This window comes from Nesoenas mayeri (genome assembly GCF_963082525.1).
Source record: "Nesoenas mayeri genome assembly, chromosome: 25".
Taxonomy (NCBI): domain Eukaryota; kingdom Metazoa; phylum Chordata; class Aves; order Columbiformes; family Columbidae; genus Nesoenas; species Nesoenas mayeri.
In genome coordinates, this window is record NC_137549.1 from 1,637,250 (window position 1) to 1,652,453 (window position 15,204).

Genomic DNA, 15,204 nt, shown 5'->3' on the forward strand with positions numbered 1-15,204 from the left:
ATTCATCCTTGGCACTGGTGGAGACGGGGAGCATTTAGAGGACTGAATGTCCTGCTCCCCTGGGTGCTCAGAGGAGCTGACCCCAAGTGTGCACCCTCCCCAGGGCTGGCAGCACCCTGTGGGGCACCACCCGGGAGCCCTGCGCCTGCCGTGTGTCCCTGTGCCAGGGCCGGGGGCACCCAGCAGACCCAGCACCCACTCCAGTGCCCCCAGCACCCAGCAGGGCACAGCCTGGGAGCCTTGTGCCTGCAGCACACACCCATTCCAGGGCCAGCAGCTCCCGGAGGGCACGGCCTGGGGAGAGGACACGGGTGCAGGCACGGGGTGGGCAGCACCCATGGCTGAGAGGGCCAACCAGGGGAATTGAGCTGCAGAGCTTGGTGGGGATGAAGGTCATCAGGGCAGGATGAGGGTCAGGGTGAGCAGCAGGGATGGGATGGGGATGAGAATGGGCACAGGGATGGGAATGGGAATGGGGAGAGGGATGGGATGGGGACAAGGATGGGGATGGGGATGGGGATAAGGATGAGATGGGGATGGGGATGGGGACAGGGAAGGGAAAGGGACAGGGATGGAGATGGGAAAGGAATGGAGATGGGAAGGGGGACGGGGTGGGATGGGGATGGAGATGGAGATGGGAATGGGATGGGAATGGGACGGGGATGGAGACAGGAATAGGGACAGATATGGGGATGGGAACCAGGATGGGGACGGGCATGGGGACAGGGATGGGGACAGGGTGCGAGGCCGGGTGCGGGCTCAGCGGGCAGGGACCGAAGCTGCCCCGGGAAAGGGGGGCGGGCAGCGCTCGGAGCCGGGGCTGCCCGGGGTGCGGGGCGGCCCGAGGCCGGGGGCGGGCGGGGGAGGGCGAACAAAGCGGCGAGGCCGGGCGGGAGGGCGGGGAGGGGCTGCTCCCGGGGCCCTCCCCGCCGCGGTGCGATAAAAGCGGGGGCGCGGCGGCGGGGCGCACACCGGGAGGCGGCGGGGCAGCCATGCAGCTGGCCGGGTTATCGCTGCTGCTGTTCGCCGGGGCGGCGGGGATGGCCGTGGGACCGGCCCCGGGACCCGCGGTGGCGCGGGCGGGGGCCGAGCGGCGGGTGGTGGCGGCGGGGGCCGGCAAGGAGCGGCGGGCGCAGTTCGCCTCCTGGGACGAGGTGAACGTGATCGCCCACGGGCTGTTGCAGCTCGGCCACGGCCTGAAGGAGCACGTGGACCGCACCAAGGGGCAGATGCGGGAGCTCGGCAGCCGCCTCAGCGCCCACAACAGCTCCATGGGGCGGCTGCTGCGCCAGGCGCGGGAGGCGCAGGAGCGCGGCGAGCGGCTGCGGGCCAGCGTGCGGGAGCTGGAGGGCCGCGGCCGGCAGCTCCTCAACCTCTCCGAGGCTCTGCGGCAGCGCCTGGAGGAGGTGGCGGCTGACAAAGCCGAGATCCAGGGCCGGCTGGAGCAGCTGGAGGGCCGAGTCCGGCTGGCGCTGCAGGCGCGACCGGCGGAGAACCAGAGCGCCAAGGACCTGGGAGCGCTGCAGGTGAGTGAGCATCGCGGGCAGCGCCGGGGGACCCGACCCGGCAGCGACCGGGAGAGCGGTCCCGGGGAACCCGACTCGGCACCGGCAGCGACCGGGGGGAGCAGCCCCAGGGGAGCTGGGGGACCCGACCCACCCGGGGACCGCGGCAGCGACCTGAGCAGGCGGGGAGACTGGGGCACCAGGAGCGACCTAAGGGATGAGGGGAGGAAACCAGATCCCCCCAGCCTGGGGGGGAGCGGGAAGGGGTCTCTGCCTTCCCGGGAGTGGCTGCGCAAAGAGCAATGGGGACCCGACCCTCCTGGGGCAATGGGAGAGGTTGGAACGGACAGCTCATCCCTCCTGGGACACGGGGATCAGAGAGTGATGGGGGTACCCGGTGGTCCTGGGGGCACTGGGAGCACCCGTGAGGACCTGCTGAAGGGGGACTGGCCGGCCTGACTTTGAGCGGTGTGTGCGGCACAGCTGGATCTTCCCGGGTCTGTGGGGTTCACATGGCTCCTTCCTCTGCAGTCCCTGATGGATGCACAGAACTTGCGAATTGAGGAGCTCTTGCAGAAGATCAAGCAGCAACAGTACAAGCTGGACAAGCAGAATCTGCAGATTAAAAGCCTGCAGAGCAAGGTAAGCGACCATAGCCTGGTCCTGTGCGCTGCTGTGGTGGCAGGAGAACACACTGTACCACTGCGCCTTGGCTCTGGGGACACTCCACAGGCTGTGGCCCTGGTGCTCGTGCTGCAGTGTTGGTGCAAGGGCAGCAAACTACCCAAGTGTTTGCACAGGGCAATAAGATGAATTGGTGTGTGGGAACAGAACCTCTCTGGGCTCTTCGTTTGAGTTCATCTGCAGAATAAGCTCGTTAACCTGGGTGTGAAAAACCACAATAATTTCTGGCTTTGCCACCCTCAGGTATCTCCCGTTCGCTGAGCTTTTTGGGCAAGTTCAGCCCCAGCTCTGGTCACGGGGGAGCGGCTGGTGCCGTGGCGGATCAGCTGCCCTGAGTACCAGCATTGAAAATGAGCTAAAACCATTCTGACTTGTGCTGGTTTTTTTTAGGTCAATCTACTGATCCCCTTACACCTGAAAGACAACAAAACACAGTCTCCAAAGTGGAAGATAAACCTGAAGAAAAGCCTGAGTCTCACCAACCAGAGCCAGAACGCGAGCGGGGACCCGGTGCTGACACAGAGTGAGTATCTGCTCCTCTGCGCAGAGCAAACCTGCGGCATCGCAACTGTTTGGAAACAAAAGGTTCAGTTGTCCTGAGTCAGGATGTGGGATTTGCTTGCAAAAGCAGTGCTTGGGAGCTTGGCCACACTGGGGGGATCTGGAGCGCAGGCAGGATCCCAGCCTTCTGCATCAGTCTTAGTCCAGCAGGAATTTAAGGATTTGAAAGGAATTTTTCTGCCTGATATTAAGAATGCAGTGGGGAGCAGAGCAATGCCAGGAGCAGGTATTTGTCAGAGAGGATTGGCAGGAGAGGAGGATCTCTGCTCCTTGGAGTTAACTCTTGTTCACCTGCTCCTCCTTGACCAGGCATGGTCGTCTACTCCTGGCAGAGGGGAGGGTTAGGGAGCACCAGACCATGGCACAAGAGCTAAATCCATGTGCGTCCATCTTCCCATGCTCATATCTAAGGCTCGCACATGAAAGACAAGTGTCTGAGCCTGCACCGTCCTTAGCCGAAGGTGCTGAGCTGCAGCGAAATCCCGGACAGTGATGACATTGGACACTCACAGCCCGGGGAAACGCAGCAGAACAGATGAGCGGATGCTGCATCCGGAGCTCCTGGCTCTGCCTGGAGCATCCTCTCTGCTGCCAAAGCGGCTGCAGGAGCTCCCGCGGAGCGAAGGGCACGGAGCGGGTGTCCCCAGCTGTGTCCTGCAGCCGCCCTCCCCACAGGAACTGGTGTCCCTGCAGGGTTTGCTGCCCGGGGGCAGCTGCTCTCGTGTTATATCCGCTAAATCACGGTGCTGGCTCCGTCTGTGCAGCTGTCTGGGGATGTGCAGGGTGAGCCAAACAGAAATGGAGCAGGGTGAGGATGCACAGGGAAATCCTGCCCAGGGCTTAATGCAGGGATAGCTATGGGAAAACACATGGTAATTTGTATATGGAGCCTGGAGCTGTCACCAGTGTGCCTGAAAGCTGAGTGGGCAGAACAAAGAGCTGCAGAATTCATGTGGACAAGGAGAGAGATGAGACATGGGGGCTCCAGACTCCTCCTGGTGCTTGGCTTGGTGGGGCCGGCCAGCCTGCAGCGGGGTACGTGAAGTGCCCCTTGGTCAGGGCAACACTGGCAAGCCAGAAAACAGTCTCAAAATCTCTTTCCCTGTTTTTCCCAGCTTTGCTTTGTGACTTTGCCCTCAGTAGCATATCACAAAACCACAGAATAATTTGTGTTGGAAGGGACCTGTAAAGGTGATCCAGTCTAGCCCTTTGCTTTGTTCTCAGGTTATGATGAAAGTAGGGTGCAGGGAGATGGGTTTGGGTCTTGGCTTCTCCCTGGTGGCAGGTTTGGGCTGTGCTGTCTGCCCAGCGCTGGGTGCAGCAAAGCCCCAGACTCATGCTGCCCTGTTGCTGATGGGGAGACCCTGAGCATCACCAGCACCCTGGGCATCCTGACTCCATCCCACCCGTCCAAGTCATGAGCTCCCCCTTCTCTTGTCTGATCCCTGATGTTGATATGTCAGAAAACAAATTGGCTTCTTCTCATCAGCAAGTCGAGTGAGTTTTCTGGCAAATCTTAAAGTGCGCTCTGCCTGGGAGGCTTGTGGTTGCTTGTGGTGGGCACCGGGAAGGCTTGTGCCGGCGGCTCCCTGCCTATTGTCAGGCAGAGCCCTAGTGCTGGCACGGCCCCGGGAAACCACGATGAACTCCAGCAACAGCCCTTTTAGAAAGACCCTTTTATTTGCATCCAAGTGAACACAAGATTTTTTTTCGGGCCAGAGGTGGCACAGGGCCAAGCATGTGAAAGTTGAAGGCACGGAGCAGCCTGGAGAGCGAAAGGTTTAATCGCTCGCAGAAAGAGGATCACGTCTTTAGGCAGAGCCTGCGCTCTTTGGCAGGCGGCCCAGTAGGGGAAAGGTGCAGCCTGGCTCCCCCTCCCCGCCGCTGGGACTCCAAAATAACTGGGTCGGGTTGCGGAGGGTGAGGGGGAGGCGACGCACACGGCTCCAGGCATGTCCTGGCATCTGCAAGAAAGGGTGTTTATCCCGGGTTGGTGACCTCCCCTCATGCCTGGAGATGTGTTGGGAAAATCCGGTGCCGTGCCTGGGGCAGCTCCAGCAGCCTTGTTGATCCTTCCATCTTGTTTGGCTACATAAAGGGGGAGGGAAAGAAAAACATCCAGAGCAGCCAGGAGGTCTTGTTGTTCTGCTGGTGCCATACGGATGTGCAACATGAACTGGAACTAACGAGCGTGTTCCTCAAACAAAAAGATTGAGCCGAGCCTGTTCAAGCAGCTGCATCTCATTCAGCTGCTTGGAAGTCCCTGGTGCAGCAGGAAACCAGGAGAGATGAGAGCGCAGGGAGTGTGGCCAGGGCCCAGCACAAAAATACACCAGGGATGGGGTTGAGTTCTGCACGCTGGGACCATGGAGTGTTTGCCTGGGCACCGTCCTGGTGATGCGGGGGGATACGGTGGATGGAGCTGGGTGACACCAGAAGCCTCCGGCACCATCCTCCTGCTGTGCTGTGAGCCGGGGTGGCTGCAGGTGTGGGGCTGGGTTGTGGGTTTTCCTTCCCCAGAGCCTCGTTTGGCTTCCCTGGCTGCATTCAGCTAGAAAGTGGGGATATCAGGGACGCATTTGGCTTTGTGTGGTTTTGGTCCTTTGTGCAAAACACTTGCCCTTGATCTTTGTGTGCATGGGCTTGGGGACACACGCGTGTCCCGTGGGTGCACTGATGGGCTTGGTGGCAGCAGTCCTGCACCGGGGTGCACGGTGTGCCAGTGAGGGTGCCCGTCCTGCGGTGGGACAGGGGCTGCCCGTGCCAAGGAGGGGAGAGTTCACGGAGGGGGGAAATGGGTGAAAGGTGGTGGCAGGTGTCATGTTGCCACCCGCCGCGTCCCCCCGCGCTGACCTTTCCTGCAGGTTTGGCTCCGCTCTTCGCTCTGACGCAGCATCAGGGCTCCCCGGGTGCCCAGTGAGGACAGGGAGTGATGTCTCGCAAGGGCTGGTCTTGCCCTCAGCAGCTCTAAGGCCACACTTTCCCCCTTTCTGCCCCATGGCTGTGGGGAAGGCTCCTCTCCCCACTGCCCCCACCACAGCCTGGGACTTGTCTTTGGGTTTCTTCATCCGTCTGTCCCGGGGTCGTGTTGGCAGCAGCTGTGAACCACCAAAATCCGCCCCAGCCTCGTGCGGGAGAACAGACCCGCTTTGTCTGAGGGTGACGGGGGCACCTGTCCCGGCTGACAAAGAGCCCCTTGACTGCGCCGCCACCCCAGGGGCTGGAGTCCCGGCACATCCTCCGCGTCTCGGGTTTTGTAACAGGTTTTCTTCCCTCGTCTCTCCCCGGGTGGTGATTCCTGGATGGACTTTTATCAGCCCTGTTAAAATGGTGCTTTGTTGGCAGCTCTGAGCAAAGTCCCCGTGGGGTGGAAGGAGAGGTGGGAGCCTGGCTGGTGTGGGGCTGGGGGGACACGCTGGGGGTGGCCTCACCCCAGGCAATCCACTCGTGCAATGAGCTGGGGCTCCATGCTGTTCACCCCCACCCTTCCTGCCCTGATCTGTGTGCTTTAGGCAAAAAGGTCACCCCAGGCTGGCTCTGTGCCCACGCGTGGCAGCTGCCCAGGGGGACATCTGGCTGGGGCCACCACTGTCACTGGGATGTTGAGTGCTGGATGCTCGGGCACCTTCCTGACACCAGGACTTGCGGTTTCTTTCTGCTCCTGAGGCTGCTCCAGCCCTGGGGAGGGATGGGGATGCTGGGCCCTGGCGTCACCCCTGCGAACCGGCTGCTCCTGCCCGCCCTGGGTGCGGAGGGAGCGGGGGAGCTCCCCGGGTCTCTCGGTGGCGGGAGCCGCGTTCTCCGGCCTGGCCTGCCGCCGGCTTCTGCCTTGGACAGGAGCCCGAGGAGCTGCGCCTGGATGAATGGTCAGATATGGGGTCACAGCAATTAAAGACGCTGGAGTCAGGGGCCATCGTCCCCAGCGCGTGTCCGGAGCCGCTGTGCGCAGCTGGCCGGGCTGCTGGCCAGGGCTGCAAGTGCCGGGGCCGCGGCACGAGCAACCTGCTGAGGAAGCGGGACTCGGGCCACCGTCTCAAGGGTTTCCTTCCCCGCAGAGCTCCCGGAGGATTGCCACCAGCTCTTCCTGGCCGGGCAGCAGAGCAGCGGCGTTTTCCAGGTGCAGCCTGCGGGTTCTGAGCCCTTCAAAGTCTACTGCGACATGACTGCAGGTAAAATGGTGGAGGCACCCCGCGGCGCTTTGTGCAATGGGCTTGCAAACGGCGACCCCGAACGTGACCGTGTTTTGCCTCCTCACAGAAGGTGGCTGGACGGTGATCCAGAGGCGCACAGATGGCTCTGTGGACTTCGACCAGCTGTGGGATGCCTACAAGAATGGCTTTGGAGACCTTCATGGTAGGTGGATGATGGTATCTGTCGTCTTGCTGTAGGATGTGATATCGTAGCACAAGTTACTGCCCCTTGCTGGCCCCTGGAGATCTGTGTGCTGGAGCAGTGCTGTGCTGAGGGGGAGGACGGTGCTTGCAGAGCCAGAGTTCTTGTTCTTCCTGACTTGTCCTGCGTGTACCAGACAGCGGTTCAAACACTGCGGTGTCCTGGATTGTCCCTGTTTGCGTCGAGCCTGTTCATGTGTCCGCTTTGTACGGCATGTTTGTGACCCCACGGCCAATGCGACGTGTCTGGTTTCAGGTGACTTCTGGCTGGGCCTGGAGAAGATACATCACCTTGTGCAAGAGGGAAGATACAATCTCCTGATTGAGCTGGAAGACTGGGAGGGGAATTCCCAGGTGGTTCAGTTTGCCTTCAGCCTGGGCGGGGAGGGCACAGCCTACACGCTCACCCTGCTGGGGCCTCTGTCAGGAGAACTGGAAAACGCCATTGGGGACTTCAGGCAGCTGCCCTTCTCCACCCGGGATCGCGACCACGACCTCAAAGCCGACACAAACTGTGCCAAACACCTCTCAGGTCAGTACGGGCTCTTCCTTCCCAGTGGTGTGTGTGCTTTCCCTTCAGCCCTCTGCTGCCTGGTGGTGGCTGCAAGTGGGACAGTGACCCCGTGGGACTGGTCCCCTTTGGTATTGAGCCCAACTTGTCCCCTGCTCCCCTGGGAAAGCTGCATCCTTGGGAGGAGCCGTGCAGGGAATGGGGAGGGCAGTGAAACCAGGTGGGTTCATGACTCAGGTCTTGGCCCAGGCATCCATCCGTGTAACAGCTTCGCTGCCACCTTGCTTGGAAACCTCTTGGGTGAAGCTGGGGCCAGTCCCCTGGCCCGAGGTGGGGCTGCTGAAGGGCTTGAGGCAGTTTTGCACACAAGAGCGAGCTGTGGGGATTTGCAGACTCATCTATAGGATCTGTGCGAAGGTTTCCCAGTGCTTGGGACTCCTCAAGCATGTGGGAGGTCTTGCAAGGTCCCAAAGCCCTGGAAAAGCGGGGAGAGCGGGGGCAGCAGCGTTCTTGAGCCTGGGTTTGGTTTCTGCCTAGATGTGCTCTAGGTTAAACCCTGCTCTGTGTTGCCTTGGTAGGTGGCTGGTGGTTCAGCACCTGCGGCCATGCCAACCTCAACGGGAAGTATTTCCGCTCCATCCCGCGCCAGAGGCACGAGCGCAAGCAGGGCATCTTCTGGAAGACATGGAAAGGCAGGTACTACCCGCTGAAGTCGACCACCATGAAAATCCAACCTGCAGCCCTGGAAGCAGAGCCCTAAAGCTGCCGTTTGAGACTTGACCTCCTCTGTGGAGCACAGACCTGAGCTCCATCACTTGGTGTTTACAGAAAACAAACCCACCCTCCCTGGGAAGTCTCTGGGGATGGTTTCTCTTGCTTGGTAGCCCTTCAGTGGCGTGACGCAGCTCCTCGCTGGCAGTAAAACAGCTCCGTGTTGCTGAAACCCCTGGCTGGGAGCTCCCAAAGCAGAAGAGGAGCTGTCAGCAGGGAGTTCCACCTCCAGAGCAGGCGCGAGGCTCTTCCAACCTGCTGCTGCGGCAAGTTCAAGTCGTCTGGTGCTTTCTGTCCTGTCTGAACACTTCTGTGCTGGTTTTGATGAGCTGGGCCTGGGGGAAGGGGAGCATGTCAAGTGTTTCACTACCCTGGACCCAAGTGTTTGGTACGGAGCCCTCCCACGTCCTGTCCTGCACTGTTCCCAGATGATGTCCCCGTACCCTCCTGTGAAAGCCCCATGGCCCCGCTGGTGCTGGGAGCCCTGGGCAGCTCTGCTGGCACAGCCACCGCTCCGGTGACTGTGACCCGTGGAGAACGTGGCTTTTGGTGGGAAGGCTGAAGGACGCCCTGGGCAGCAGGGGACCTGGCTTCCCTGACCCCCATGGCTTCAAAGCCCTGTATTTCTGTGCTGGAATTTGCCAGGAGCCAGGGAAAATCTGCTTCCAGCTCCAGGAGACAATGGGTGGGACCCTGCAGCTGGTTACATGAGGGTCAGATCCTGGAGGGCTGTCCTAAGCTCAGCCTGAAGGCTACCAGTGCTGCTGGGGTAGGACAAGCCCTAGGACAGCACAGGTACAGAGCAGTGACTGTCCCTGGGCAGGACCAGCTCTGCTGTTGGCTGTAGATCTCCCTGAAACCTGGAGAGATACCAGTGCCACCCATGTGCCCCACCCCAAAACTGACTCCAAAGGGCCAGGGGACAACAGGGTTTCTCTGCGCAAGCCATGTCACCTTGTGGGGTGCGTACCCTGACATATTGCCCCTGTGTTTTGGGTGGGGGGCTGGAGAGAGGTGGGAGAAACAGGTCCTCAAAAATGTTTCGGGCCAAATGCCGTCTTGGGGCTTCCCAAGCATCCTGCCCTATTGAAGTCATATTGACTTCTGTGCTAGAGCTCCTAGCTGCTAAATATTGTAAATAGTCGTTTGTAGGATGTTGGATCTTGTTGATGAATTTGCTGGCTTAAGTTGTTTCCATATTTAAATGCAGTGTTAATAACAGTGTGGTGTAATTTATAAATGTTGAAGCTGGAAAAAAGGCAACTGTAGTTTGTGTATTTTAAACTTTTTTTTTTGTACTAAAGTATCTTTTCTGAAGATGTCTTTTAATAAAAACAAGCCTGGAACTGTGCTGCCTGGATTGTTTGTGTGATGGAGATGTGGGGCAGCTGTGTGAGCACTCTGGATTCAGAAGCTTCACGTGGTGGGAGTTTGACCTGAGCACTACGCTGCCTTCTGGCCTCAATTTTCAGCTGTAGCCTTATAGCGCTCTCAGGGATAAATCCCTGCTGTACCCCCTTTGCAATAGTTTTTAGTCCATTTGAAGCTTCTATGTTTCTTTTCCCTCTGGAAATCAGGCTCTGGGACACAAGATTACAAGGGATGATGAGCATGCTTGTCCTACTCCCTGATGCTGGACCCTTGTAGCTGGCTGGAAAACCCTGTGCCAACTCCTTGCAGAAGAGCAGAGGCTCAGGACTGATTTATCTGGACAGACGAAAGAGTTGATCAAGACAAGCCCCAGTTTGTAGCAGCCTTGTACCTGTTCATATCATACATGCATAGTCCTCTCCAAAAGCATTTATTGCAATGTCTGGGGGATGATTACATCTGCAGGAATGAAAGGAGCTGGAGCCTTGGAGATGTTGAGGATGAGCTGTACTCATGGGCCCAGGCGTGATACTGGAGCTGGAGAAAATTGTAGAATCATGTCCAACCATAACCCACCGCTAGCACTGCCCCATGTCCTGAGAACCTCATGTCCGTCTGTCCAGCCCTCCAGGGATGGTGACTCCAGCACTGCCCTGGGCAGCCTGTTCCAATGCCCCACAGCCCTTTGGGAAGAAATTATTCCCCACATCCAACCTCAGCCTCCCCTGGCGCAACTTGAGGCCGTTTCCTCTGCTCCTGGCGCTTGTTCCTGGGGAGCAGAGCCCGACCCCCCTGGCTCCAAGCTCCTTTCAGGCAGTTCAGAGATCACAAGGTCTCCCCTCAGCTCCTGTTCTCCAGCTGAACCCCCAGGTCCCTCAGCTGCTCCATCACACTTGTGCTCCAGCCCCTCACCAGCTCCGTTCCCTTCTCTCCACTCGCTCCAGCACCTCAAGGGTTTTCTTGGCGTGAGGGGCCCAGAACTGCCCCAGGGTTGGCGGTTTGTCCTCCCCAGGTCCCAGCACAGGGACGGTCGCTGCCCTGGGCCTGCTGGCCACATCAGTGCTGGCACCAGCCAGGGTGCTGGTGGCCTCTTGGCCACCTGTGCACACACTGGCTCATGTTCAGCTGCTGTCACCAACACTCCCAGGGCCTTTTCCAGCTGCTCTTCCCCAGCTGCAGCGTCCATGGGGCTGTTGTGACCCAAGTGCAGGACCCGGTAGCGACACTTCAGCTGGTCAAGAAGTGGGGACAAAAATTTCTCATTGCAGGAGGAAGAGACAAGAATAAACATGACAGTCCCCTAGAGCAGCTGTATACATACCTGATGTACCTAAATGTGGCCCCAGCTTCTGTGTCTGTCTTCCTTCCCTGGGGAAAAACCTGGGGTTAATGATAGCCCCAAGCACAATTGCACAAACAGCCCATTATACCTGGCTCTGCACTATCTATCTGCTCCCTCTTGCATTCAGAAATACATTTTTAATGTTCCATTTGCTTAATTCAAAGCTTGTTTGGTCCCCGGGTGCTCCAGCAGATACTGGAGTGCTGTGTTTTAGTCTGGATGCTAAAGTGATTAGACTAAGGTGCTTTTTACACATCAAATAGAGCCTGGTGGAGGAGCTATGCTGTATTTATTCATTACCAGGGCTTTTTTTGGCAGATCTGGGCTTTGCTCCCCAGTGGTGCATTTGATCTTCAGTATGTACAGGAGGTGCCTGGGGGACAACACCAGCCGGTACCAAAGCACAGCTGGGGGAAGGTTAAATGCCCCAAATCTTGCCCAGCCCAGAACTAGAGCTGCTGCTTTCCCCTGTGTCTTGGTCTTGCCCTGTTCTGCCGTGCGAATCTCCACGTCCCATCAATGCCAATGCCATCCCATGTCCCCAGATATGTGATGTCCCAGGGCCTTTCCAAGGTCCCTCTGCAGAAGCAGCCGGTCTTTGGGCTCTGTTTCCATCTGAAACCACCCTGGAATCCTCCAGCACCTTCATTTTTACCAACTGTAGTTCTTGAAGTGCAGCTGTCCCGGTGACGGATGGGGCAGCTCCCTCCAGTGACAGCGAGAGAAACGGCACCGAAAACACAAATATCCTCGGGGTTCCGAACCGCCGCTGCTCCCCAAAACCAACCGGCTTGTGTCGTGCCAGCCTGGGACCCACCGCAGCTCCTGGCACCACCCAGGGCTTCAAGTCCTCCTGGCAAAACCTCACCGAGGAGCTGGGAAAAGGGCTGCAGCTCATGGTGTGCGCCAAGGGGCTGTGTCAGGAGCCTGAATGCTTTGCTTGCATATCCATCCAGCAAGAGCTTTGGATCTGCAGTGACTGAGCTCACTGAGCACGGCCGCTTGCAGCACTTGTGATCAGTCTTTGTTCATTAACACAGGCTGTACTTTCAAGAGGCTTTGGTTACAGGCATATTTGGAATCCTGGATAGATCGCAAAGGCTCGTACATCCTTGTGTTATCTCTGAGTGTCTTTAGTGCTGCTGAGCAAAAAGGGAGGTTCTATTCTTTTCACACAGCTATACAATTAATGAGTTATTCTAACAGCTTTTAGGTATTATTTGGAGAGATTTTGGGTGAAGTTACGCAGGGTCAACATTTCAGAGAAAAGTGAGACTACATTTTATAGCTGAGGGAATAAGACCAGTTCTGGTCTTAAACTCTACCAGTTCTGGTAGAGTTTAAGTTTAGGTAAAACCGTCTGCAGTTCTGATTTCCAGAGCAGCTCTCTCCCAGATGTGCTGGGCTAACAACTGTTTTCCAGGTTCTGTTGTTAGACAACTCCAGGACTTGCCAGCGCACGAACTTTGTCAAACTGCAGACAACTGGTTGTGATAACACCGCGGGCGGTTTCCCTGTGGCCGTTTTGGCCCTTGTGATAGAAAGGAAAACGGTAAAAATCACATATCACAAGGTGGCGATGGGGTCCGAGCTCAGCTCAGGCCTGCGGGCCTGGCCGTGGTGGGACAGGGCTTTTTGGGGCCAGACGTGCTGCGGGACAGCCTGGGGCTGGTGGTCCAAAGGGTGACCAGGGTGGGCATATGTCTCAATGCGGAGCTTGGACTCAGCAGCAGGAGCAGATTGACCTGCAGCTGCTTTGGACCCAGGAGTCCCCTCAGAGCATCGTTAGATCCAGATGATGTTGCACATTGAGTACCAACATCCCAACCCAACAGCGTTTGGTGGCCCTGGAAAGTGAGGAGAGCCCCAACCCCTCCAAATCCTGCGTCTGAATGGCAGAAACAACCGCCAGGAGATCCGAGAGTGGATCTTCTTTTTTTATACAACAGTGAAATCCAAATCGCTCCTTGCATAGTTTGGCAAAAAGAGAAGGTGTCTGTGCACCTCAGGTAGCCGGGCTGAGCCCCCTGCTCGGTGGCACCGAGATGCTGGATGGGGGGAGCCAGAGGCATCGCCCCGAGCCCCCACCACCAGCACCACAAAACAAACAAGGCGAATTGGCAAAGCCCCACTTGAATCTGAAACCTGGTGCAAAGCCAAGACACAGCAAATTAATAACAGAGATGAGTTCTCCACCCACAACACTCCCCAGGCACCCCCAGCTCGGCCCTGACACCCCGACTCGCCAGCGCCAGCCAAAGTCACGCTTTCAAACATCCCCGGCTCCAAGCGCCCTGGACTTGGGGTGCCCAGCAGACACACTGGGCCACCAGCACTCTCCCAGTCCTCCCAGTAACTTCAGCTCTTCTGCTGGAGCTCAGCAGCACCGAGCGCAAACGGAGTTTCCCGTGGATGTGCCTGGCGCGGCTCTGCGAGCACCCGCACCCCCAGCAGGGACGGGTCCCACGTAAGGTGTTCTGGGCCGGCCCCCCCGTGGGTGCGCACAGACACCCAGAGACCAAACCCAGCCGGAGGGTGGTGGGATGGGGAAGTGCTGGCTCGGGCAGCTGCCCCTGGGCACCGCGGGGCTGAGGCACTCGGGACACGAGGCAGCACCTCCAGTGACCAATTTGAGCAAGTTTTTACCATGGAAAAAAAGAAACACGTGGCATAGTCCTGTTTGCTTCTAAAGGTGTGTCCAGCATGGCTTAAGACAATATCTGGGGTTTGTAGGACTGCTGCTGCCTCGGCTTGGTGGTCTGTGACCAATTCGAGGGCACACACGTAGGATTTATAGAAAAGGTCTGCAAACACTTTGCCCCATCAGCAACCGGTGGGTGACATGTGGCTGGTTTTGGTGACATGACACCACTTGTCCAATACACCATGAGCCCGGGTGGACTCCTGAGGGCGAGGAACACGGGGTGTGCGGGCTCACGGTTCACTCTGGATCAGCCGGGGCAGCGGCCCCTCCTCTGACACCAAATCATCGTCTTCACCCAGGGCAGCCCATGTTAAAACTCTGCTCCAGAGCATTTTGGAGCTGGACGGCACTCACAACGATATGTCCATTATACATCACTCCTTAAAACTTATGGCAACAATCCTCAGTCACTAGAAGAAGAAAAGAAGAAAGGGATTTCCATCCAAAATGATTAACAATAGGTTTTTTTTTTTACCTCCTCCTGCACACCCCAAATTCAGTTCAGAACCAATTAAGCTATTTGTGATAATGAAAAGAAGATGTTTCACTTCTGCTGTGCCCATTTTAACCAGAACAAAGTGAGGGAAGTAAAGGCCTCGTTTGCAGGAGCAGCAGGAGCCCCCGTCCTGTCACCCGCTGCTCACCGAGTGACGTTACCGGCTGTGGGAAACTCAGCCCGGGACAATTCCCCTTCCCAGGAGATGCTGCATCCAACATGTTCCAGCTTTGCTCCTCCCGATGCGATTTAACTCTCCATCAGTTGCATGCTCGGCTTCCCTGGGCGTTCTCTGGTCAATACCCAACAGGGCTATTCGCTGTGGTCCCGTGGGATGAGAACAGCATCGCCGGGAGAAGGTGATGATGCCTTCCTGCAGGTCCTGGGGGTTAAAATTCCCTTTGGCATGGGAAGGATTCACAGCGCGGTGCCTCGAGCTGTGTGTGAGCACCAAAACTGCAAAGCAAATGCGAAAAGAGAAATTTCCTCCCCGCTTCTTCAGCAGTCGCTGTCAGAGGAGCAACTGGCCCGACCCATTGCGGGGCTGGGCTTACATCTTTCCTAGACCCCCAGATCGATAATTTTCGGCTTTCCCAGCTGCTTCCATTGCCAAATATCTGACGGAGATACTGCGACAGCCTCCCAGCACGGCAGCGGGATTGCAACGTGTTTGCAGCACGCTCTGTTTCTCACCCCATTTTCAGAGCCTAGGTCATAAGAAAGATGGTTTTCAGTGGCTCCCCTGCTGACAGACAGCTGTTTGTCTGGGTGCTGCCTCTTCGCACATTCCCACATGTTTATTAGAAATTATATTTGGGAAATGGGACTTTTTAAATACATGACCCTGTCTGTGCAGGGTGTTCAGGTG

The 15,204-nt window shown here is 57.7% G+C and overlaps 1 protein-coding gene across 1 annotated transcript; it reads left to right on the forward strand.

The window, feature by feature from the left end:
- Positions 1–992: 992 nt before the first annotated feature.
- ANGPTL4 (angiopoietin like 4) lies at positions 993–8,412 on the forward strand (the record flags this gene model as incomplete). Its single annotated transcript, XM_080359402.1, has 7 exons — positions 993–1,526; positions 2,037–2,147; positions 2,580–2,712; positions 6,806–6,919; positions 7,008–7,103; positions 7,398–7,673; positions 8,231–8,412. The coding sequence occupies 7 exons, from the start codon at positions 993–995 to the stop codon at positions 8,410–8,412; spliced, it is 1,446 nt and encodes a 481-aa protein (XP_080215528.1).
- Between the last annotated feature and the right edge of the window lie 6,792 nt (positions 8,413–15,204).